Source organism: Anomalospiza imberbis, chromosome 11 (assembly GCF_031753505.1).
Source record: "Anomalospiza imberbis isolate Cuckoo-Finch-1a 21T00152 chromosome 11, ASM3175350v1, whole genome shotgun sequence".
Lineage (NCBI taxonomy): Eukaryota > Metazoa > Chordata > Aves > Passeriformes > Viduidae > Anomalospiza > Anomalospiza imberbis.
The window spans coordinates 14,753,049-14,780,233 of NC_089691.1; the positions used below are offsets into that span (position 1 = coordinate 14,753,049).

General features: G+C 42.5%; 1 protein-coding gene across 1 annotated transcript in view; it reads right to left on the reverse strand.

The window, feature by feature from the left end:
* Positions 1-27,185, reverse strand: part of FHIT (fragile histidine triad diadenosine triphosphatase) — a 535,025-nt gene that overhangs the window by 77,027 nt on the left and 430,813 nt on the right. The window contains exon 5 of the mRNA XM_068202109.1: positions 7,219-7,287. Within this exon, the coding sequence (XP_068058210.1) occupies positions 7,219-7,287 (69 nt within the window). The remainder of the gene's footprint in view (positions 1-7,218; positions 7,288-27,185) is intronic.

Below are 27,185 nucleotides of genomic sequence, written 5' to 3' on the forward strand. Positions count from 1 at the left end.
ATAGTTTGGGCCCACCAAAGATTGCTAAAGCCTGTTCTTCATTAGCAGCGTACTTAACAAGTGTAAATTTAAAGTATTAATTTTCTTAAGGCTAAGGATTAAAGCAATTAAGGAAAACTGCTGCAACCTAGCACCAAAGTCAATCCTTAACATGGAAAAGAAACAATGGTGCTTAATGTATTTAAATAAAACCAAATTGTGCACAATTATGCTAACACTCTGTTAAACTAAATTCTCACTCTGCTGCAATGTATTATTAAAATTTCCTTTCTGAAACTGAAATAACACTTTCTTTGCCCCCAGGATGGCAACAGGTCTGTGGTTGCTTTGCATTGCTTTCCTGGCAAAAACACTGCAACAAAAGATAATATCCATTCTCATTCTATCCTCATTTTATCATCAGCTTCTCTTCTCTTCTCTTCTCTTCTGGCCTTAATCCCTTGCCAGGTCTGCACTGGATTTCGGTGTGATTTGGTTTGTGCTTACCAACTACCTGCTTCAATATCCTGAGCCTTAAAGGGAACAGGGGAGGATTTCATTTGAAGTTTAAGGCAGCACTTTTATTTGGCAAAGAAAAATCTCTCTAGAAAATCACAGCTTCCCTGATAGGTTTGTTTGCTTTCCATATCATCAACTCCAAAAAGGTGAATACCTAGGATACCAATGGGGCATGTTCTCCCCACCAGAATGAGTTCAACCTACACTGCCTCAAAGGATAAGCAGAGATCTGAAGACAATTTTACCTCAGGGCTGGGAATACACAGAAGCCCCTGAGCAAGTCTAAGCACTGACAGCATGAACAGGCCTCAGAGACCATGTTCACTTTAATCTTCTTACCAGCAAGTTGTCCTTGGTTGGAGGTTTTTTGTCACAAAGTCGCTTGCCAATGAAATACCATCAAGGACACAGAAGAGCAGATACTCCATGAGCTAAACCCAATAAACATCCTACACAAGGAGCCAAGAGATCCTTTGCAATGGTCACAAAAATTTGCATCTGCTATATTATAGATGAAATGTAAGTGGTTCCTGGCAGCCAATATCTTTTAACCTGGGAGGACAATAATTGTAAAATCCCTGAGGCAGGAAAGGGCAAGAAGCATCAAGAGCAGTGATGGAATGCAGAGAGACAGCCAGAGTAGAGGGCAATGAGGCTGATCCATGCTATGTAAAATGCCAAATGTACATTTCCTTCCAGACAAAGCCTAGGTGTAAAGGGCACGTGTGTGATCATGAGGGATGGCTGCCTTAGTGGCAAACCTTCAACCACTTCTAATTCCTTTCTTTGCTGAGCAAAGAAACAGCTGAGCTGTTTCCATTTCTCTAGAGCCTATGGAAGATATCACAATGGATGAAATGGCTCTTAATCAGATCAGATTATGATATACTGCTATCTTAAAGTAAGTGCAGCAACACAGACAGCATAGAGGAAGGTCTCAGAGATGTCAGGTGTCAAATTAAGAAATACCTGACAGGGTTGGAAAGAGCACAAAATACCAAAAACAGTGGGGTTTTCACCTAGGAAGATAAATGTGACCATAGGATGTCTCCCAGTATTGATACTGGGCCCTACTGACAAATTTGTCAATTTTGCCTCATGTAGGTTGAGGACATGGAATAGATTTGCAGGGCATGCCAACATTATCCAAGGGATTTCCAATCCTAATCAGGCAAAATATTATGGTCCAGAAAATAAATTATCCTGCTTAAAACAAAAAGGAAATTCATTTGATGGCAAAAAACATAGTTTCAGGTTAACAAAAAATGATTTTTTTGTCCATCCAGCTACAAGATCAAAACCATAATTATTGGCACAGTTCTAGGTTCTATTGCAATACTCCCAGCTGGAAATATTCACACACAGTTCATCTGCCCTGCCCTGCTGGAGTATTAAAATAACACAAGACTCAGGAATCAACTGGGAAAGGCTCATGCTCCTTGGCTAGGAGAACCTCCTCTGATACTTGCAGTCAGAAAAAGCAGCATTGGCAAGACCAGGGTAAAATCTGAAGCCTACTAGAAATAATTTATTTGCTGCTACATCAGGACATTAGGAAATAAACTTGTACCTGGGAAAACCAGAGCTTTAAAAGATCACCCCACAAAACTACTTAGGTTCTGCGCTGCTTCTGTCCTTTTCCATGGGTTTAACCATGCAGGGTTCAGAGAGAGCAGGGTCTGGCCCCAAGGGAGTTCAGACACAGCAGACTGATCTCCCAGCAGGCTACAATATGTTCCCAGAAGGTACAATATCATTCCGAGGCCAAGGAACAGCCTATTAGCTCTGCATGCCATTAATTTTCATGAATAGTTCAATCTGATGCTCACAGGAGCTGTTGGGCATCTTTCCATTTTGTCTCGCAGGACCTGGATGAGGGCTTATTTAGCTTTTTGCTTCATACCTTACCTTCAAGCCCTTAAAGCAGCTCAGTGCAGCTGTGCAGGTTTCCACACCTGTGCCAGGCTCAGTGCCCAGCAGCAGGCAGGATGCTGTCTGCAGCTCAGAGTGATGGCATGTCACAGTCAAAGCCATTCAGGAAGAATTAAACTTCAGGCTTGTTTGACTAAACTTCTGAATTCACCACAGTTCCCCTGTTTTGCCAGCCTGAAGAAACAGCCCAGCAGGTTCTTGACTCATATGCCAAAATGCCTCTTTCATCCTTCCTAGAACTGGAAATGATTACTAATAGGTATTCTTGCTGAAATGATTTAGCATAACGTGCTGAATGAGATCACTAAGTCAAAGTATCTTTTCCTAAGTGAGTCTCTCACTGCCTGCCTGAATGCCAGAGGGGAAGGAGGATAGCATGAAGCAGATTCTTTTGCTGGCTTTTTACAAAATTTCATAAATTACTGAAGAACTCACAGTAGGAAGTTTCACTCAGGTTCACTAGAAGAGATCCATGATGCAGATCTGGCAGGCAGAGGAGGACGGAGACACAGGAGTTTGGGTTAACCTCCCTCTTTCACACTTTCCCCCTTTCCAGTGCTCTCCAGTCTAGGCTGGGAGCTGCAGACAGGCAGTGAGACGAGGAGGGCACGAGAGCAAGGCTGGAGAGGGGCTGGGCACTCTGTGCCCTGTGTGCGCAGCCCTGGATGTGCATTGCTGTGGCAGCTGCACCTGTTACAGGAGGCTGCAGGCATCAAGTGAAACACAGAATCTGGGGAGGAACAGGGCTGTGCATCACAAAACTCACTGCAGCATGCCAGGGATGGTCAGGGTTTCACTGAGAGGCCAGGATGCCCTTGCCCATCCGAGTCTGTCAGCCTCAAAATTAACTTATTGAGGTCAGCACTCATAACAGGAGTGCAGAGTTTTGATTGAGTCTTCCTTTCTGAGAGATGCCCATTGTTTCTGGCCCAGTACAGCTATTACCTGCCAGCCTAAAGGATGATGAATGTTATTTATATTGCAGTAATGGCTAACCACTCAGTGGAGACCAGGGACAGGCTGTGCTATGGACTTTTCAAACACCCACTGAATGAGGTCTGCCCACAAATGCCTGAAGTGCCAAGACTTTTCAGGATAATGTTCTTGAACGTCTTGGACACGATGACCTCCAACAACTGCAGTACTTGTGTTGACTGTAACATGGGGCTGTTCTACAGTAAAGATGTTCTTTCATACCAAATTCTTATCAGTCACTGTGACATGCCCTTATAATAGCAAAGAACTCTTCTACTTCGAAGCAAGCAACTACTTCATAAGAGGCTTTTAAGTTCCTTGATTAATTAATGTGAAATATAATCTCTTTCAAACCAAACAGAAAATACAGAGGTATAAAGAGTTGTTCTAATGGAAGGTTTTCCTAATATTTAGCTGCTATTGTTCTGCTGTCCAAGAAAAAAAGAATCAATGAATAAGAACTACTCAAGATGAAGATGAGAAAAGTAATCTAGCAATAGTAAAAGATGAAGGGCCTGATCCTATAAAAAATCCAAGACCAATTTAACTTTGGCAGGCGTACACTTGCAGGATTAGGCTTCAAATAATTGCAGAGAAATGTAATAACCGATAAACTATAGCTTTAGCTTTCCACTACAGTGAGCCCAGAGAGTGGATAACTAACACTTCCCAGGAAATACCCTTCCAAGAAATAGCCCTGCAAAGATGCAAAGGAAATACACATAAAATATTAAATGCAGATGGTTTTTTACTATTAGTGATTCTCTTTGTATCTTGGAAAAATCACACAGTGACTTCTTTCATATGCACTGAGGTAAAAAAATCCTAAAATATTAAGTGACACATTCTACCAAGGAATACCTTAGAGAAGGTGCTGTGAAATAAGTGTCAGACCCTGTTTTAGTCCTTCTACAATTAATTTTCCACTAACACAGTTCTAAAAATATATCAAGATATCAGCAGACCTTCAGATAGCTGATTAAAATACAAGTGCTAAGAAACACCTTACCTTTAATTATACTCTTTACACTTAAGAACTGCTTTAGACAGGGCTGTGTCAGAGCTTCAGAGCCAAAAGCCTGAAGATCTCAGAGCCCAGTAAACAGACTAAGCAGGGAACAACCTGATATGCTTTCTTCTGCCTTTTCCATCAGATGAGTGGTCACTCCAAAACTGAATGGGAAAAATTAAGCACACAGTGAGAGACTGCAAGCACTTTCTAGTTGTCTCAATTCTAGAAGTCTCCTAAGAGGAGTGATGTCTCAGCATCTGGGCATTCCTTTCACTGTCAGACACTAAGAGCAGTGGGATTTATCAGCAATCTGCTGAGCATATACAGATGACAACTGCAGAGCTTGGAGAGCTCAGAGGCACTTACAGATAGGAAGGGGTTTGCAAAAGACATGTTGAGCCAGAGCTGAGACCTGGAGCCTGTGGAAACTGCTCCCAGTTGCAGTTAAACCTTTAGCTGTGGTAGCTAAACCAGGCACTGCAATATGCACAATTTCTCCTCGGTGTGCTTTACAATTGCACAGACTGTTTGAGGGAGGCTGATCAGCCTCCATGTCACATTTTACAAGGAAAAGGCTGTTGGGATGATTTTGGAAGGTGGTCTTTGCTGCCTAAACTACAACTCCATCTATCACTCAAATACATGGAAATGAAGTGTCTTTTACGAACAGGTTTTGGATTTTTAAAGTACAAATTTCATGAAAAATAGATTTAAAGCTCTTTCCAGCACCCACATCTCACCTAATGGTACTTTATCCCTTGTTGATTTCCAGCCTGTTGCCCCACCATGATCTACATATCTTCCTAAATCTTTTAAAGCATCATATTGTCAAAAGGAGATGACTTGCTGACATCACACAGAGATGCATCATATCAAAATGTTTTTGCTGTACTGACATAAGCTCCAAATTATTTCCAAAGTCAGCTGTATTTTCAATAATTTGTCCCTTTTTCATTTTTCAAAATAGCTTTATTCACCTGTGATAGCAAATTTCTTAACTCCCTCCATCCTCAATCCAGACAGTGATAGAATTCGGCACCAAACTTTTTATAGCAGCAAATGTGTTTTTATTTCCCTGGCATCCAAAAAAAAAAAAAAAATCTTTCTTCAGCTACAGTCTGTACAAAAGCATGTTAGCTCTGTGGTGCTCAAGAACAGCTAGTTAGACTCTGAGGCTGTACATTATTCTGCTAAAAGATACATTATCACATCTATGTCTAAATATTTATGCTTCCTGTTTGCTAAAAGCAACACCTACAATTGCTGTAATTGGAAATGACAAAATAAAAAAGAAATTCTCCAATTTGCTACCCTTTTGCATCTGACAACACTAAATATACAGCCTAGTTCATTAGAGTTTTAGCCTGTTTCTGTTTAGCTATAGCAAGGGAGAAATAATCGTGCTAAAGAAGAAGTAAATGGCATTGTAAATATGACAGAAACGGAAAGAGATTTGATGGGTTGATGCAGCATCTGAAACCCCTTAAGACGTGTGAAAAGGAAAAGATCATAGAACCATACAATCATTTAGGTGGAAAACACCTGTAAGATCACTGAATCCAACCATCAACCCAGCACTGCCAAGCCCACCAGTAGCACACACCCCTGAGAGCCCCATCTACACATCTTTTAAATACCTCCAGGGATGGTGACTCCACCACTGCCCTGAACAGCCTCTTCCAGTGCCTGACAACCCTTTTGGTGTTAACTTTTGTCTTATTCAGTTGCTTTTAACCACCACACCAGCAAAGATTGCCATCATTTACTTCCATTGGATCTCTTTGCTCAGCAGTCTCATTAAGGTTTTATCCTTACTAGTGGAGCTTTCAGGCACTACACTTCATATAACTTGTCAGTAATATGCTTTCTTCCCCATTTTTGCATATTTAAGTAATTGAAAAACTTTAAAACACTCCACCATTTTTTTTTTGTGAGTGGGGACTTGTCATCATGTAGATATCACAAAGGAAAAAATACAAAAGCAGAAAATGTCACGATGTCTCTTTCAAGCAGATGGTGTTGCAGTAGCAATGAACAAGTTTATATTAATTACTTTCAGAAAGAGAAGGAGATGTCATATTTCAGATAGAGGATCCTACCAAACCCACAAAGAACAAGATGTAAAATTAACAATAGTGAGATTTTTTCATAGAATCATTATGACAGCTGTCAAACTGGGGAAAAACTTTTTGTTAATGCCAGTACAATTGTTCATTTAAACAAAAGCCAGTGATTCAGTCACACTGGAACAGCTCATGAGCTGAGCTCTGCTGCACAATCTGTACACATGCAGATATTCCATCTATATGCAGAGTTGCTCTTTAATTTCCAACTTTGGGGCTACAATGTGATTTGTCCAGAGCTGAGCAGAGCCCTACAAAAATGAGGCCAGAAGGCAATTTGTGATTGAGCTGTAACAAGCTGCCTGTGTTTTCTCTGGTTGGAAGGGGGAGGTTTGGCACCCCAGGCGAGCAGCCGGCACAGGACACCCTCCCTGCATGCCAGGCTGACCATGCGGTCACCTTTTTGCCTGTGCCCTCAAAATAAGAGAACACAATTATTTGTAGAGATGCACCCTGTGTGCAGTGACAGACTGAAGTACCAACATTTCAACTGTGTCCTCTCTCAGAGAGGGAGCTCACAAGGAAATCCCAGTATAGATCTTGGTGCTGTCACAGGATCTTTGCAAGAAATAAAAATGCAGAGATCCCATCCCTCCACCCATGGGAGGGCTGGAACCATTAAAGCAATTTACTAAAAGTAAAACCAGCTCTGAAGAAGAAACGGAGTGCAACTCTTACCTCCTCATAGACATCATCATTCCTGCTGAAGTCTCCAGCCCTCCTTGGCAGCACATGGACATGAACATGCTGAAAACGTGAAACAAAATAATGGTGATTATCAAGTTCATGACTCTCTTTTCTGAACTGTCAGCATTATTCTCAACACACACAAGTAACTGTGCACAGGCTCCCACAGCATTATATTCAGAGGAAAATACATTAACCTGCTCCATAACTGTATCTCAACTCTTTGGAGAATATAAAAGATGAAAAACATGAGAGAGCAGCCCTGGTGTATTATATGAGCTTCAGAGTGAAATGCCTGGAAGTTTAGGGGCTCTGTGGAATTATTCATAGTTGTCAGTCAGAGACATATTTAGCCACAGCTTTGAAATAACAATGTCCCTTGGAGCTGAGTGTTGTGGCTTTGGAATAGATGGGAATAAGAAGGTGCTGGAGATGGGATGCAGTGGAGAGCTCGTGTGGGCAGCCTGGGTTCAGGGCTCCCTGTCTGGGGACAGAGGAGCTGCTGCCACACCACGGACAGCATGTGGGCAGAAGGGCTGGCAGAAGAGGACAATGCCTCTCACGAGGTTAAAAAGGCTTTAATGCTTCCTTTCCTCCCTGGAGGCTGTAGCCCAAATACAACAAATTGAAGCCTGTGGGGTACAAGAATCATGCTGGGGACACACCTGCAGGCACAGAGTGCCAGGTGGCCCAAAACCTGTGAGGCACAAGGATTATGAGCCCAGTTTGGCAGGGCCTGAAGTGTGTCCCTCTCCTGGCACAGGGCCATTGCCCACGGGATAGCAGAGCTGAGGACTGAGCTGCACAGGCAGATTTAGGTTACCCAGTCTGGGAAGGAGGTGAATAGTGATGTGTTTTTGTCAAAAGTGCTGATGAGATCTGGGGAAAACAAACAATAGAACACAAATATATGACTTGGCACCTTAGTGTTCTGTTATTACTATTACCTTTTTTTTTTTTTCTTTTTTTCTGACACTCTGTTCATACCATAAAGGAAGGATAATGCAAGGTGCTCAAGACCCAGACTCTACTGGGAAAAATACTTTTCTGCAGTAAGTTCAGCTACTAACAACATTGCAATGAATTCTTTTCTCTTTTTCCTTTTGTCTTTCACTCTTGAGTAAAGAAAAACAACAAGTGAGAATAATTCTTCAGGGAAAAGAAAACCCAAAACCTAAGTGGGGAGAGGCAGCAAATAATCTCAGTGATAGATCACATTTATGCATCTTCAGATCTTTTTAGATGGTGCCTAAATATTTTTTAAAATACTGACTGCATCAGAAACAGCACCAAATGGTTTGCATAGAATTTAGATAGCTTGCACCTGATTCAATTTGATGAGGTAGAAATCAGCTGAAACTCCTGCACCTCATGGAACATTCTCAAAATATGGCTTAAGTCTATAATGAAATATGAAATCAAAAAATGTTTGCTTAGGCTATTTGTAAGAAAATTCAAACACGCCTATATTGTGTTAGTTTCTATTCATAATAACATTTGCTCAGTGAATAAAAACACAAGGATGTTTCAGTTAATGAAATATTCCAAATACCACACTATTTTTTTTCCGCAGCTTTACCCTAGAGAAACCAAATATGTGATTTCTTATTCTTATCATTATCCACAGCTTTCAGTGTATTCAGACTAGAGATGAGGGTGAATCTGGAGGGTCAGAAACTGTGTTTTTGAGTAATATATCAGTGATAGTGTTCTGATAGTGTATTATACTAATATATCATAAGAGCGAAAGTGCTCCTGTGATGTATTAGTGCAATGTATCATCTGAACATCACTGCTTGTATGATGTATTGCTCAAAATCACAAAGCAACTTTATAGATGGTCTTCAGTAGCCCTAGGCCTGAAATTTCGCTTTTGGACAGACATTCAAGAAAAATAAAAGCGTAGATTAAAGTTTGCAGGGATACTGTAAAATTTCACTACTGTCTCACCCCTGTTGTTCTCATTAGATTTTAAATTTATTCATAAGAAGAGAGTCAGTTCATCTGCCAGTAAGTTTCCTTCTTTTCTGCTACAAGAAATGATAGTTTTACTACAAGTATCAATTTGCAGGACTTTCTCTTGACGATATAAATATAAAACGTAACATCAGCTATCAACAACCATATTCCCCAGAAGTTTAGCCACCTTTAAGCATAATTTTTATCTCTGGTGCAGAATGCTCCAGGACACACACAGTAGAAGATCTGTGTATACCCGTGACAGACGATTTGGAATATCAGAAAACACACAGGGATGAGCCCAAAGCTCAGTGCAGAGATGCTGCACTGCAGACGCACAGACCAGCACAGCAGGTAATGAATGAGCCTAATGTGATCTTCTACCCAAAATGGGCTCTTATGATCAGCATGAAAAAAAAAAAAAAAGAATAAAGAGTGTTTATGACAGCATATGGGCCACTTGGCATTGGTGGGGATGTTGTCAGGGGTTAGTCACCTTCTCTACATGCATTATGTTCTCAGACACTGCCAGGCTGCATAGCAGAATCCATCAACTGTATCACGAAACCAATGAATATTCCCAAGGTTTGAGGTAAAAACAATTTAAAGGAGAGTAATTTTTTCCAGTCATCCATTTTTGGTTTGTTTGTTTGGTTTCTTTAAATTCTGTGTATGGAAAATAAATAAATATCTGGATTCTCCCCACTGTTTGTATAACAGAAACAAACAGGATCAGCAGCAGTGTCTCACGTATTTCCCTTCTCTTCAGTTTTACCAAGAAATACAAGCAGAGCAGAGCTGTGGCTACCACACAGTCAGAAACACTGAGCAGGGAGATTTCACACCTTCTCTAGTCTGCCTTTCAGCTTCTGCCCTTCTCAACTCAGAGTGGCTGATATTTTGATTCATTAGAAAATCTTTAATTGATGATTTTTTCTCCTTAGTACTATTTGTAACTGCTAAAGCCTCAATCCACCGAGGCACTTAAGCACCAGCTTCATTTCCAGCCTGTGAATTGGTTCAGTGGGAATATTCACATCCCAGATGTTTTGTTTATGTCTCGGTGTTTTGCATCCACTGCTGGCTACAGAGCGGTCTCCCTAAATGGCAGTAGCAGAAATAACTTCAAGGTGCCCACAAATTAAAGTTGTTTCCTTTTGTTTGTTTTCTAAGCAAAACAAAAACTCGCACATCCAAAAAAACCATTTGCAATTGACTGAAATATGTCAGATGCAAACAAAACACTGGGATGCTTTTTTTCTTTTAACCAAACAAATAGATTTAAGCAAATCTTCCATCAAGACACTGCTTCAACAGAAAACATCTAAACGTTGACCAAAATTGTCAAAATAAAGCATTATAATTTTTTTTCCCCTGTTATTGTAGGAATCCTCATGCCTGGTGGGTGGTAGACTGTCCCATCACATTCCAGCAGGCTGTAATCAGCCACTGTTGATGGTATTTCATTTTTTTCCTAAAAATTGCTTTCCCCTCCTTTTGCATGATTTTGATTAACAAGCAAGGAAAGCAACACACAACAGCCAAGACATTTACATTAATGGACCAATCAATATCACCCACATCAGGGCAGAAAAATGCAGGCACATGCTTGCATTGCTTAGGTCCATCCCCAACTCATCCACCCAAGGCACTAATGGAGGAAGCAGGACACTGCCTCCCTTGGTGTGACAATGGTGACAATGTGAGGATGCAGCAGAAATCCCCAGCCAGGGGGCACTGTGTGAGTTAAAGATGCCTGAGCCTCGCTGGTTGCTTCTGAAACTGGGGGCAAAATTTCCAGTCAGGGATGTTTAGAACAGCAGTAGCTGGAAGGAGGCTGTGGGAGATGGATTTTATAGGAGCTTCAAAATTAAAATTATTAGACTGACAGTTTTCTAGGGTAGGGACTGCAGCTTCCCCTGCTTTGCAATGTAAATAAAATCTCAGTTTGAGAAACTTCTAATGGTGAGAATTATCAGGTGATGCAAAATCACTCATAAGAGAAGGTTTTTTCAAGACCTTTATACGCAGAATAACAAGGGCATTAGAAAATTTACTGCAAGGAACAAGTCTGTAATGCCAGAGGGAACTAAGGAGCGAGAGCCAGGGTGTGATGCCTCTGGCCTCCCACTGCAGCAAGAGGATGTTCTGGTGAGCTCCATGGCATTCCAATCAGGACTGTGGGAGCACAGGGCTGCTCGTGGGCACGCTGGAGCACGCTCATCCCACCACTGCCAAAATCTGGCCGCATCATAGGCATTTGTGGGATTACAGAACTAAAGCTGCTCTCCAGTGAACCAGGGCTCCAAAATGCCCAGAAAGTCTCAGCCAAAAGACCTGGAGCTTGTGTTGTTGGAGAAACAAGCATTCAGGTCAGGTGAATTTTACTTCAGCACTCAAGGCCGTGCAGAAAGCAACGTTCCTGCTTACAGCTGGTTTTATATACTGAATTATGGTCAAATAACCAATGTGTCACCACTGCACTGGATTTAAAGTGAAAATACCAGACAAAAACAGACACTGAAAGAGATTTCCCAGGTAGAACAGACTAGTGAAGAGCAGATGACCCTGCCACACACCACTGGGGAGGACATGGGCGTTGCCTGCAATAATTCATGGACATTATGTTGTGTTCACTCAGCTGCTGTGCTGGTTTGCAGAGCAACAAAGCTCAGCTTCCAGTTGAAAGGGAGATAATAGTCTGTACATGAGCTGCTCAGCACCCAGGGTCTATTAGCAATAAAAGTTCTTACAGCATTAATACAAAAAAGCTGGCAAAAGGTCATGCAACCCTGAGGACAGGGGGGCTGCCACAGCATTGGCAGAGGAAGGGCTGTTCCTCCCACATCTGCAAAAGCAGAACACGCCTGACCTGTGCCTTCATGCAGCAAAACCAGAGGACTTTCAGCAGCTTAATCCTTCCCCTTGCTACTTTTCATTTTTTCTACAGCAAAGCTTGGCAGTTGTGGGTTTCCATGGTCTCATGGTGCAGCAGGACAGGAAAAGCTGTGACCTGCTCTGGTTGTGGCCAGGCCGGAGGAAGGGCAGGAAGGGAATCAGCAGCTCCAGGCAGCAAGACCAGCTGGCCAGGAGACACTCACCAGCCAGTTCACTGGGAAAAGGGATGGTGGTTCTCAGAGAAGTCCTCACTTGCTGCAAAGTACCCTGTCCATTACAGAGACAGGGGCTTCCTATGGGAGGTTGTGATAATGCTTCTTCTAAACTACCAGATTAACTGTAGAAATTCCAAACTAATAACCATTCTCCAAGTAAGACTGTTAGTGGGCGATAAAGAAAATCAACCATAATACAGAGATAGCCACATGAAAAATAGGGCAATTTTGTCCTCTCTGTAAACTGGGCTTCCATGGAGCCCTTGTTTGCTATTCTTGATTAACTGCTCAATTGTCCCTGTTGCAAAGTTATTCCATGGAAAGCCCTGCCTGTATATCCAGAGCTCATTAGCAGGAAGCTCTCCCTCTGCTGCCCCTGAAATTTCAGCATGTCACCAGCCACAGGCATACCTGGTACAACTGCTCTTTCTAGGCACTGAAAGCCCACTTCCAGGGCCCTTGACCTGCAAGTCCTGGCAGAGACACCTTTGTGGGAAAACAGTTTCTATTCAGTGAGTATTTATGTATTCTTCATGTTTTTCCAAGTCCTAAATTGATTTGAGATGGAGAAACAAATTTAATTTTTCTTAAAGTCCAATCCATCATTAGGAAAAGAGTTTTGGACAATTAAAACACTCAGTTTTCACAGCCTTCAAAATTATTGCCTGCATTAGTCATGTTTTTTTTTCCTCATTTCAGGAGTTCTAAACTAGTCAAAGACAGACCACTTTAAAGGAGCTAATTTTTATAAAATAAAACATGACAGGAAACTGCTTGAAACCATTCCTTTCCTACAAAACTGTCCCATTTCTAGGAACCAATGCTTTCTTTTCCAGCTTTACTAAAGCCTTGTGCACGAGGCTGCACAGATGCAGGCCCTGGGCATCTCCTCCCCAGCTGGCAGCTCTGCCGTGCTGGGGGTGAGGATTTCTCCAGATCCAGAGAGGCTGCATGGCCTGACACACCCCTGTAGCACCTCTGGCTCTATCTTATTTAAACCCAAAACTGAGGTTTGCTTTTCTGCTGTTGTGAGGAGCATAAGGACATGGTACAGATGGAAAGAGTGGCACAGACTGCCAGGCTCGAGAGCAGGATGTGCAGGGGAACAGATTGATGCTTGGGAAGGGAAGGACAGGGAAATCCATTCCTGTCTCAGAAAGCCCAAGGCAGCAGCAGGGGAAACAGCAGAGACAGATGTGAGGATGGACTAGAAGAGCCACTGGAAAACAGGGAGGGTTGAAACTGTTGATAGAACAAAGGCGGTGCTCAAAATTTTGTGAATCAAAAATGTTGCGCAGAAAGAGACTGCAAAGAAAGAAAACAAGAAACTGGAACAAGTCTTGGGAGAGAAGGTCACACAGGCTGTCCACATGCTACCAAGCTGGAGTGTGAGCGCCCTTTGACACTTGTGTAAATCTACATCACACTGTGAACACTGTACATGCACCCTTAGGAGGAAAATAAAGCTTTTCAATGATCCCTACCAACACTTATGCCATGGATTTGCCTCTGGAAGAGTAATTATCAAGATACTTGCTCAACACAGAAAACAGTTACTTTGGAAAGCAGCAAAATTAAGAGAATTTGCAAATGTATCAGAAGTCAAACCAAGTGGGGGACTTGCAGCAGAGTACATCTTTAAAGTTGTAGGTTGAGAAATGTGCAGATTCAGCATTCTCAATAAATAATGCATATGTCAACTGCTATGAAGTTTAAAGAAATGAGCTGTGGGTGAGCTAGAAAAGGGATGTAGACCTCATGAAAACAAGCACAGAACGATTTTTTTTAATCCACTTGATATCTGTAGTTATAAATTCCACGGCTGTAGGCAAATTTAGCATTTGCAAGAGAAGTGCCAAGCCCTCCCCTTCAGCCCCAAACCCAAGACAACTGGCACAATAATGAGGGTAATAAACCTGTTGGAATTGGTGATCCAAATGTACATCTCTTTGAATGTCTCTTAAGAGATCCTCTGAAAGACAGCAAATTAATAAACTAATTGGAAAAAAAAGGTTGATTGATTCTTTGAACTTGCATTTCCTGACCTCCAAGCTGATCTGCAAGTCTAGGAATGAGGGTCCATGCATGGTGGCAGGAAGGTCAGGCCAAGGACTATCACCTGCCATTATCCATTGTCCATCCCCTCGACAGCACTCACAGGGAAGGATGGGCAGACCTGCAGGAGCAGCAACCACTACTCTGCAGAAATAACACAAAACCCTGCCAGTCCCCAGCCTTTTTTAGAGATGGGAATGGCAGTGAAGGTGCCTCTGAAGTTACTTTGGAAGGTGGCACATGCTCAGGGATAGCTGGAGAGCACCTGCCTTGAGGCCCTGTGCCTTTGCCTTCCCTCAGGGGCACTTTGCACAGGTATTTTTGTGCAAATTTGGTGTTTCTGAGATGAAAATGAAAGCACAACTGCATTTCCCCTCACCTCTGATCTTTAGTTAAGTTTTGATAAATGCATATTGTTTGAATACTTGTGATATGTATAATTAGGGTTCTTTAATTTATGTTTCAATAAAATGTTCTATAATAAACATTTACTGCTCTGTGAATAAACATTTAAATGAAGCTCCTAATGGGGGTTACATGTTTCGAAGCAGTTCATGGCTTTGCTGAAGTCTCTGCCTATATTTAATGAGAGTCATTTCCATAATCTGTGCATTATTGCTTAAGCCTCCCTTTAGGAATATTTTACAAAGTAAAATTGTGTGAAATATTATCAGCCAAAAGAGAAAATGCTAAGAGGATTATCAAATTGTCCTGTTAAAGGGACAGCACAAACTTTCATTTCCCCCCTGAGATGCCAACACTGTAATTATATAAAATGTGCTTACTAATCACCACACCGGTGTGTTTTTACTGTGTTTTTCCCTCAGAGACCCAGGCTAAATTAAAAGGATAGGAGACCCCTGAAAGGTCTGATATGGAGGGTTACATAAAGCTAATTTACTTTCTGATATTAATAAGAGGAAGGACCAAATTCCCCAGGCAAATCTTGTCAAGGAACATAGGGCTGGGTCAGACTGGGCTGAGTTCTGTACAAAGCTGGGCACAGCTGCTCCCACCATGGGGCCCTGCAGCCCCACAATCAACACCCAGGGTCTCATCCCCACTTTGCTGAGACTTCCACCCATTTTCTCTCTGACTCCAGTAATGGCAGGACTCGGTCTCCCACATGAGATATAAAGCACACTAGGTCAAGGGGAAGATTATTGTTGGAATACAGAGGGTTTTCAATTCTCTGGAGTCTCTGCAAGAATACAAACACCTGTAAGATATTTCTTCCATATGTCTGAGTACATTTGAAGAGAGCATAAAACTGAAATATATCTTCTCTGCTCGAGCAGGGAATAAGAGCATTATAGCAGCAATGGCCAACTCCCCCTTTATGCAGGGAGTAGGGGAGAGGGAGAGATGATAAATCAGGAATGTATGTGATGGGGGAAGACAAACCTTACATACCAGTTATTCTGAGAGGGAAATCATTATTTCTAATTTTTGTGGCTATTTTGTGGTCCTTTTAGACAACTGCTGCAATTTCTTCTAGGATGATTACAAGGTTCCTGCAGAATGAAAATACTGCCTTTGTCTCCTCTTTCATTATTTAAAGATGTGTATTGGGTTTTTGTGGCCAGGTTTTGGTAGCAGGGGGCCACAGGGGTGGCTTCTGCGAGAAGCTGCCGGAAACTTCCCCCACGTCCAGTGGAGTCAATGCCAGTGGCTCCAGGATGGATCCTCCACTGGCCAAAGCTGAGCCCATCAACAGCAGGGGTGGGACCTCCGGGAAAACAGATTTAAGAGAGGGGAGAAAAGCCCTGTGCAAAAGCAACTACAGCCAGAGAGAGAAGTGAGATGTGAGAGAAACAGCCCTGCCGACACCAAGGTCAGAGCAGGAGGGGCAGAGGCTGATTTTACCACAGCTCCCATTCCCCATCCTCCTGTGCCACTGGAAGGGAGAAGGGAGGGAACACAGGAGTGCAGTCAAGCCTGAGAAGGGAGGGGTAGAGGGAAGGTGGGTTTAAGATTTGGTTTTATTTTTCATTACGCTACCCTGATTTGATTGGTAATAAATTAAATTAATTTCCTCAAGTCAGGTCTGTTTTGCTGGTGACAGTAATTGGTGATTGAGCTCTCCCTATCCTTATCTCTACCTACAAGCCTTTTGATGTATTTTCTCCCCCCTGTCCAGTTGAGGAAGGGGATTGATAGAGTGACTTTGGTGGGTACCTGGTGTCCAGCCAAGGTCAGCCCACCACAAGATGGAAGAGAGCTGCTACTGCACTGAGAAAGAAATGGTTTCTGATGATGGCAATGCGACCAAGTTCATAAGTTTCTGTGGAGGATGAAGTGCATTCAAGCCGAGCTGCTTCTCAAAACAGAATCCATCAGTGCTAAAGGAGATTTCCAAGGCTCTGTGTCAGTACTATATACCTTTAAGAATACATTCCCCAGGAACTAGCAAATATCTCAGTGCATACCTGTAGCACTCACTAGACTGTATTTAGTTCTTTATAATATTAAAATTATATATAGCAGCTACGGGTTCCAAAACGTGGGCTATTTCCCTGTTTTATTGCCAAATGTGCACATTCATCACTAAGGTTTAGCTGCTTCAGTTAAACCTTTTAAATGTAAATTATTTTCTGTTATAAAAAGCTGATTGTGGGAGTTTTAGTATTTCAAAGATGGTAATTTATGTGACTGGAACAAAATAAAACATTCAACAGAAACAGAATTTTACTTGATCAGAAACACTTTTATGTTTCAGTATAGTTTTCTTTTCATATTTTTTCTCCTGCAGCAGTGGCCCCTGTCTTTCAATTAGCTTGAAATATAAGATCTTACATAAAACCATAATTTAATGCTATTTGCATATGTGTAGTTTCACAACTTCTTTGCCTCTCATTTTAAGTATTTTTAAGATGTCACGAACCATTGCCTGAAATCCCTTGTGCAACCACCCAGGTGTTCACCCCTCAACAGTCCACAGAAGCCTCTGGGACAATGGGGAATGGAGCAGTTCCCAAAAACCCCTCAGCATTAAGTCTCCTCCCTTGTCACCTCAAACCATTTCAATGACATATCAGTGAGGGAGCTGAAAATGAAGAAAGCAGATTTTCAGCCTGTAGCATATGACTGCAGGTCAATCCCACTTTTCTTTGACTTACTTCCCCCACTCAGTGTTGAATTTGGGATACAAAAATGCCTCCTTGAAAATCAGACTTCTTAGGGCACCTACAACATCACTCAAAGGGGACTGAAATCCCTGCAACAACTCCTTGGTTCCAGCAGCTGTTGGATCAGGCTTTGCAGAACACTCTGGTAGCAGCACTGACACCTTTGAAGATTCTGACAACAGCCTTTACAGAGCAACATCTTCCCCCAGGCTAGCAGTGCAAAATACTGTCATTCTTGACTTCCCAAATAACTAGGATTTTTCTCACCATCGTTCATAATATCCAGCCCTGCTTCAGTTCTCTTTGTGCTCAAGCCAGTGGCAACACACTTATTAACTCCAGCTGAAGTCCTTCCTGGTTTGACTACATCTGGCAAACAGATGGGCTAGTAATGGCAAAGGATGTATAATAGTATGTCCACAGACTTAACCAAACTTCACCAACAGAATGCAAAGAAAATGCACTCCATTGCCTTCATTCACTGTGTGATATTTTCAAGTTAGCTTAGAAATTGTACCAATATCCCTCTCTCAAACATTTTATTAACTTCCTAGAGTACTTTTGCAAGCCCTTGTGTGGCAGGCAACATTTGCACAGCTCCCACCTAAGTGTGGTGAATGGCTGCAAGGCCAACACTGATAAACACACAGAAATGCATCTTCCATTGACCGCCTGCTAAAACAAGAACTCAATCATTTTAACTTACCACTTTAATTAGAGAAATGTATTATTGATTCAATCTTTCTTCATATTCATGAGCTGGCTAGAGAGAAGAGTGAACTGTTCTGCTTTAGTATACTTTCACCTTGATAAACATGAATTACCTTAATTGGGAAAGAAGTTATTTCAAAATTGTTTAAATCCACAGATTCCTTTCAACAGGGAACTTTGGTGGATTTGTAACACACACTGGCATTTGCCAGGAAGCCAGCTGAAACCACCAGACTTGCTGTCCTGGAGACCTTTCAACAGACACTTTGTCCAAATGGACTTTGACTGTGATGAGCAGGGCCATATGGGCAGGGGGGAGCAGAGGTGAACAGTCTGTGATTACGTCCCTAAGTCATTTAACCTTCAGAATTACGATTCCACACACTCTGCCACCCAACAGGAGGCTGTACAAGCAGGTAAAAAGATAGATGTCTATTCTTAATGACTGTTTAGGAGACTGCTGAGCTCTGGTCTGTGCCCATGTTGGTTCAGTTCATTAATGTAATTAACCAACAATCAATCTTTTTAAATTAGTTACACAAAAACAGCTACAGCCAGATCAGCTGGCATGAAAGTTAGGTCACGGTCCATTTCTGCACAATTTAGCATCCACACTGGAACAGAAGACACGGCATGGAAGCATCAGAAACTGGAGCCAAATTCCTCTGAAGCCCCACAACTTAATTAAAGTGTGTAAAACTTGTGCATCTGCCTTGGTCTTGTTTGCATGGCATTCTGTGCTTGCAGCTCAACACCTTGATGATATAGAAAGTGCTCAGGAAACAAAAGGGAGAGGAGGGAAGGAAGGAGGGAGGGAAGGAAGGAAGGAGGGAAGGAAGGAGGGAAGGAGGGAAGGAGGGAAGGAGGGAAGGAGGGAAGGAAGGAAGGAAGGAAGGAAGGAAGGAAGGAAGGAAGGAAGGAAGGAAGGAAGGAAGGAAGGAAGGAAGGAAGGAAGGAAGGAAGGAAATATTTAGTAATGAAGGAATTTAAATAAATTTAAACAGCGTAACTTTGTGCAGAACTTGAAACTACTTTGACAGCAGTCTTATGATTGTTCACTGTTCTGTGAACAGTGGCTGTTCACAGAATAAAACGAAAACAGAAGGAACTGCAGTCATTATTATCTGTTCCCTTTCCATGGACTAGGAAAAGACTAGCAGAGCAACCTGGATTTTCACTGAACACAAAGGTCACCCGTGAGGGGTTACAGCACAGTTCCACCACCAGCCTTCAATGCTGATCTGCTGCCCTGGGATCAGAGCTGCGAGCAGCCTGTAACGGGCTCACAACCTGACCCCCTTCCCTTTTCTCTGGGGGCTGGGAAGGTATTTGGATGGCCTAAAGCTGGTGCAATTCCCCAGAAGCGATGGCCGGAGGTTGCCGAGGTGACCGAGTCCTGCCCCTGCCGCGCTCCCAGCCCGGCGCTGGCGGGCTGAGGCGCAAGCAGCAGCACTGCAGAGTTTGCCTCGTCCTGCAGAGACCTGACACTGCACACACCTGCCCTGCCTGCTCTGTCTGAGGGCTGGGCTCGGGAGATGCTGCCCAGGACCCCCGGGTTGTGGCTGCCAGGCCGAGGAGCTGCGGGGCAGCGCCGGCCCCAGTCCCCGGCCGGGTAACGGAGGCTCTGCCGGGCGGCTCCGGAGCATCTGCGAGCTCGGTGTGGGTGCGCTGTCAGCCTGCTTTGACACTAATAGACAATTTCTTTCCCAACTCTTTAAGCTGAACCTGAACTAAACTGCTTTCAATTTCCCCAAAAGGCCAAGTTTGCAACTTCGCCGTATGTCTGTCCATTAAGAGAGCATCTGGCTTCTTTTAATCCCTTGCACTAACGGAGTTGATCCGATTGCCGCCTCCGGAGACACGGCAGCACAGGCACTGCTGCTGAGTGACTGCCATGAAACCGCGATCTTCCTCCTAAATCCACCGTGAAACGGGTGGGCAAGAGGCTCCCTGCGATGCTGGAGTGCACAGCACCGCCTGGGCTGGGAGCCTGCAAATGGCTGAGCACATTGCTCAGCTCCTTCCCCGGGCTTTGCCAGAACAGCTATGGAAGGTGGCAGGATCAGACCCACAGCCTCCCCTCGGGTGAAGTGTGAAACACTCACCCGGTTTCCACTTCTGTGAAATCAGGCAACTCGGCTGGTGCAGCAGAAAAGGACTGGGAATTGGGGCAGATGGGGAAGGATGCCTGCTCAAGTTTCATTAGGAAAGCTGTGCGTAAATTAGCGTGACTGGAGGGGAAAGAAAAGGCAATTCTAGGAGACCAAGGAGGAATATGCAACCTGTCACTTAAAACTCCCCACCCTCTGCTGTGTTTCTGCCAGCAAACCACCAGAGCAGGTGCCTCCGGAAATGAAACTGAAGGAGACATAAGTGAATTTAAAACTAATAACGGCAAGAAACTTTAATGAAACTCTCTCTGACTAGCTAGAGCTGCTTTTCTCATATAAGATTTTCTGGAGCTTTCATAACTCTGCACTCAAAAACCATTCTCAAAAGTTGCAGGCAGCATATTATCACTTTGTGCCTCTGTGAACACAGATGCACCTTTTCTGCAGCACATGTGTAACAGCAAAATGTCAGGATCCCATCGTGGCAAACTCTTGATTCATTACCAGAGTGATCTCTATTTTCTTGGATATATGCAGTTCTCTGTCATTGCTCTAAGATATAAATGCTGCTAATTTTAATTGGGCTGCTTCTGTAGCTGGAGGAGGAGTTTGCAGGAGCTGGGGGAGTGGAGATCTTGCCCCAGTAAAGCTCCCAGTTTGGTCTGGGTCTGCCTCATCCCACATGCTGAGCAGGCAGCCTGAGCTGTCCATGGTTTTTAGTATCCAACATTGCTGCCAGAGTCAAAAGCAAGCTGCAATGCACAAGGAATACAAAACAGGGACCTAGAGGGCAGGCAAAACTTTCATAAATTCAGTTCATCTACCAACATCGAAAGAATTAGTAATCAGAGAAAGAAAGCTACAGAAGTGTTAACATTAATTCTACTCTGCTACAAGCCACGTGGTTAACACCATGACAACTTACCATTTACTGAGGGAGAGCTATTTATTTATGTAACCTATAGCTCACATTTAAATAATTAGTCTGCCTGATAAATTTTAGAACTTGCAATCTGTATGCCACGTTTGCATACGCACAGCATATTTAATGCAGGTACAATTGTTTAACACCTCCAGCATCACATTAAAGAGTTTCATATAATTAGCAGAGTTGGGCACTCCAACTTTCAGGCCGGTTACACACTGAAAAAAAAAAAGGTGCTAGTTGTACAGTGTGAAGCTGTTGCTCCAGAAATGAAGTCTGCACTCCTAACAAGGGATGTTCAGAGAGCAATATGTGCTGCCTGGGAATAAGCAAATCAGGTCAGCTAAGACTGGACTCGATCCAAAGCTCCCCTCAAACCTTCTGTTATCTCTGAGAGTCTGAAGCTCCCCAGATCAGTCTGCAGTCTTTGGTTTTCTTTCAGCTCACCAGGAGCAAAGGCCTGAATTTTAGAGGTGCCAACTACTTGTTCCCCCCTCCAGCATCAGCAGCTCAATGCTTCCCTACAGCCAGGTGCCAGAACAGCACCTGCAGACAAGCATTTTTACATGAGGGCACATTTCTAGAAGGTGAAGGGTAATGCTCCTGGAGTGCTGTTCTTGATGCAGCAGTTCTGACTCGCTAATAAGCAACAGCAGCTACAGAGGGATACTCCTAAGGAGCTCTATGTACACTTCCAGGAGGTGCATCAGGGATGGGCTTGGTCTTTATTGCTATTATTTTGGTATAGTCAAAGTAAGCAAAACCCCAGTTGTGTGAATCATATCATGGCAGTCTCTTGGCATCTCAGCAGATTAAGAATGCAATAAATGCAAAACCTCGTAGTTCAGGTTGTAAACAAAAATAAAACTGAATTTTAGCTTCAAAATTAAACAGTGGAGGAAGCTGAAGTGAAAGCCGTGCTCACAGAGAGTGGATGCCATTGGCATTCCTGCTACATAGGAATCTGCTAAACAACATGAACAGAGCTAGCCTCTGTGGTAGAAGTCAGAGCGTGCAAAGTGACAACTAGCAAGCAAAGTGATATTCTGAAACTCAAATCACAAATCAAGAAATTAGAAATGCTCATTTAAGAGCTTTCCTTTGGGCATCTGACCTGAAAACAAAGCAAAAATAAGTCGGTTTATTTGCTTCTTAGGTAGCCATTGCTCTTAAGCCAGATCATCAAACATCCAGATTTAAAGCCAAATTTCTAAACTCACTCAGCAATGAGCAGCAACTGACATCAACATGTCTTGTCAGATTTTCAAAGCACTTCAACATTCAGCACACTTCAAAGAAATTAGCCACCTGCATTATTGCCAATCAGTTCTGGATACCCTGTTTCATCTGTGTTAAGCTCTCATGAAAACTTCTACCTATATGCTTTTTTCCAAATGGTGTTTAGGCACTTCAGAAGCTATTCTTTGAATATTTTAGAGACACGTCAAGGCCCTTTTCACAGGGAATTATTTTCTACTTCAATCTATCCAAAATTGTAAAGAAACTGGGATCAATCCCACTGTGTCTATTTATCTGAAATCTTCTATCATCACAGGACCTTCATCTCAGATAAGTAAAATCAAGAAAAGCTTCAAGTTAAAAATAGCACTACACAGACTCCTCTGCTGGTAACTCAGCTGCTGGGAGCATTTACCTCTATGTTGCTCCAAATTGAGTTGAGCAAATAAACCTCCTCTTGCTACTGCTGGAGAGAGGGAGTAGGACCAGTATATATTAAGAGAATCTTGATAACTCTGGGAAAAGAAGTTCTTCCTGGGTGATAAGAATATATTTTCCAAGGAGAACGGCCACAAGCAACTCTTAACAGGAGGTATGGGAAAGCAGCACATGGTATATTCAGGGACAGAAAATACTCTTATATTGGCAGAAGGAGAGCATAAGATGAAGAGAGGATGAAGTATTCCATATTCTTAGGCATGAGAAAGGAAAAAGTCCATATTTGCAAGTCCAAGAAAAGAAGGTGCCTTTGGGGAAGCACCACACAAAATATGGCTGGGGAAAAAAAAAGATCCTCCTCCACAAAGAAAATAAAAACTGCAATGAATTAAGTTATACCAAAATCCTCATCTAGCAAGAATTTTAAGGGAATGTTTTTTTCCCCATATTTTAATGGGAAAAAACAGTTTAACAACTTGAAAATAACTGAAAGAAATTCCCTCCCCCATTTCTGTGAGGAAACAAACTCTCAATTTTGTACTTCTCCAAGCATGGAACCAGATCCTTGCCCCCTCCACAAGAGGGAAAAGCTGGGAAGATACAGGACAGACAGGAGAGACAAATCTCTTCTTTGCCTCTTTCGAGAGGTTTTTCACCCAGAGAAGCAGGGACTGCCCTGCCAAGGAAGGAGGACATGGAGCAAGGGACTGGTGCTGGGATGGCAGCAGGATGATGAGCAAGGCTGAGACCATCCAAGCAGGGCCAGTGAAACTGTGTGAGGTCCAGCAAGGAGGAGCACCTCAATGCCACGAATCCTTCTCATGTTGAATCAAAGCAAGAATAAATATAATGGAGTAGGCTGGGAAATCATCCTTTGTAATCTGCAGCTTACAAAAACCACCATCCAAGGGGGCATTCCAAAGCAGCTCCTGAAGCTGTTTGACAAAACTTCTCCATTTCTGAAATGCTAATCAGGGCAGAATTAGCTGATCAGGGAACTGCCACAATGGGTGAGGACAGGAGGCCAGCAGCAGATTACAGGTTTAAATAGACTTGTTAACATCTGCTTAGGGTAAACTATAATTAAGAAATCTCCTTTCCTTGTTTGGGGGTTTGAGAGTTTTGTTTGTTTGGGCTTTTGTCTCTGCTAGTTTTTTGCCTTTCCAGTTCTGACAATGAATTTCCTATCAGGGCCCTGGGGAAGCAGAACAGACTTTCAGCATTCACAATCAGCAGAAGTAGAAGATCATGGCAATGGAAAGGCATTTTAGTCCCAGAGTTATTACATTCTTTCATAAGATTTTCACCTTATGAATACAAATCCCTAAAAAACTCTCTTTACTTCTTCGGGCAGTTGCATCACTACACACCTAAATTTCCACAAGCAAACTGTTGCCCAGGTGTCCATACTCCTTCTGCCACTTCACTCAGTTAAAAAAATCAGTTAAAGAAATCAATTTCTTCCATGTGTATAGTTAGAAGCAGGTGTCCAAACTACACAACCCTCATTGATCACTTTTTCCTTTCAAAAGTATGGAGTAAATCAAAACTTATGAGTAGGATACAAGTTTTCATAGTGCCCAAATACAATTCAAAGGGAAGATTTAGAAAGACAGATTTTTTTTTTTTTTGGACCATCCTGACCAGAGGGCATGCATTATTGATAGCCAGAAAGCACATCTTGGAGGGATAGTGGCTGATGACAGCAAAATAGGCCACAAGTTCACCCAGACAATGTGAACTAATATTTGGTTTTGGTAGGTTAATGCAGACCTTTCTAAGCAAATTTTGGGGCCTGCTTTGGCTTTAGACTGTTGAACCCAATAGGTGTTTTTAGCACAAGGAGTGGGATGGAGCTTTTCACAGGGAGCTGCTTGCTGGGATAGTCAGGAAGACATTATAACATGAATATCTAAACATAAATTCCAGCCTTTTCCCGCCACGGAAAGGAAAACAGAACTCTAAAGGGTAGAGGAAAAACATATGATCCAGAGTAATACTATAGAACTCAGTGATTAAACTGGGCTGGCCAAAGCAAGGTATCTGCATCTAAATTTAGCTCCCTAAATGCTCTGGTTTGATTTTCCAAGGTGATGAATGCCTCCGGCTCCCGTGGACTTCAGGTGCCCACATTTGAAATGTTTGGCCTTTAGTCTTCAACTCGAACTAATTGAAGGATTTAACATTTCAAAGCTAAGGGGTTTTATCCAATCCAAAGTGCCATAAAGCTGCAGTTCCCAGGCATGAGAGATATGACACATGAACAACTCAAAGGCAAAGCAGGAGAGGAAAGATGATTATTCCCCAAAGTGCATACACTTGAAAGACAGGCTAATGAGTTCTTAAATGACATCATTTAATCCCAATGCTTCTCAAATACAATGCTGGAGTTTTCCCAACCTCAGTCATTACAGGCTGCAGAAGGAAATTTTGACTGTGCTTCCCCTGCCTGTTGAAGTACTGCAAAAATGTGTTGCTCAGTTAAGTTCCCCCTGAGCTGCATAAGAGATCAAATTAGCCGAAACCAGCCCTGCATCACAGCTAGGCAGGAAAGCAAGCCAAAAGGATCCTGTCCTCCCAAAGAGCAGAGACACATTTTCACAGAGATGCAGGGCCCACCAACGCTGGAACAAAAACCTGTGCAAGAGCATTTCCAGGGGTCACAACATGTTTAGAGACACCTCCAGAGAGGGGAAACTGGTACAGGTGAGCCTACAGAGTATTAGGTCCTCAAGGTGCTCACACCAGGGATGAGCAGAATTGCAAGAAAGCCTTGTGAGCCATTTAGCATCCAGTTCAACAGCTGCAGTGCAGAGGTTTTCATAACAGGGCTGTTCCAAGGAGACTCTGTCTACCAGGATCCACACTGGCTTTGAACAAGCTTCACATTGGAAATTAAATTTTCATCAGTCTATATGATGATAAGCAATATATTTCAGATGCTTAATTATCGGTTAAAACAATTCATCAAAAGCAAGAACAATGAAAATACTGTTTAAAGAAAGGTGTGGGTATCAGGCAAAGTTCAAGAGAGAGTTCCAAGAGCAGACTGAGGCTTCCTGTGATATGGTCCTCGCTCTATCTGGTAGAGACATTTCAGAAAGTACAGCAAATTGTGTATAAGGCTGCTTTATTTAAGGACAAATCCATGGATAAGGCAATCAGACAGCACATTATAGAAGTGAGCCTAACCTTTTCTCTGCCACAATTTTGCACCACTTGGAAAGTCACCTCAGCCAGAACATCTCACAGTTGGTCACCTTCTGGGCATCCACATGAAGCACACTGGACTGGTCTGCAGAAATCCTGAGCAATGACAAGTTTAACTGTAGTCTCGGAGCCATGAGCTGAATCTGTCATTTAGGTTGCTAAGTATCCAAAAGAAATCAAGCTCTAAAGCTAAGTTGTCACCCAAAGAGAATGAGCATTACTTAAAGTATAAAATATGTGTATTAATGCTTCAGAGACATTCAGATACTCTGCTGAGAGGCTCTGTGTGAAAGCTCAGAGGACATTAATAACCTTGTATTCAGGGCAGAGTTTGGATGGCATCTGGAACTTCACACTGAACGATGCAGATAAAAATAAACACTTGATCTTGTCCACCCTGCGCACAGAATAAAGTAGCAGCTTGTGGTCGAGTCTTTAAGAGTGTATCACATTCATCTTCCAAATTAAAGCTACACAGACAGCCTTAATTCTGCCTTTTCCTAATCCTTCAGAGTTTAATTTTACAGTTCTAACTTTCTTTAAACATAGTAGTTTTTGCACATCAGTAATTCACCCATCTCTGGCAAGAATGATTTACATCCAGTATACTAGCACAGCAAATCCTAATGGAATGATCCCATGAATCATAACATAGCATTACATTTAATTGCTATATTCATTAAATAGAACATTGGATCTTTTTAAAATTAGAAATTTTGAGGTGCTATCAAGTAAGATTAAACTAACGAGATAAGATTTAATAGAATATGTAAGTTGTGTAAATAAGATTTTATGCTGTGCTCGATTCTAGCTCAATTTTAATTTGATTTAGGACACCAACATCAAACTTTCAGCCTTCAGATTTGTTTCAGTTAATCTCATGCTAGCTTTAAGAAGTTTAGTCTAATAACGATTGCATTGATATTATATTGATTTCTTTTCCCGTTACACATTTTCTGAGCAACACTACTACTCCAAAGGAAACAGAAATGGTGAGCAGGATTTGTTTAGTTGCTTATGATGAAGGGCTTATATGTAGAGCACAGGATTAACTTTGCAGAGATGTTTC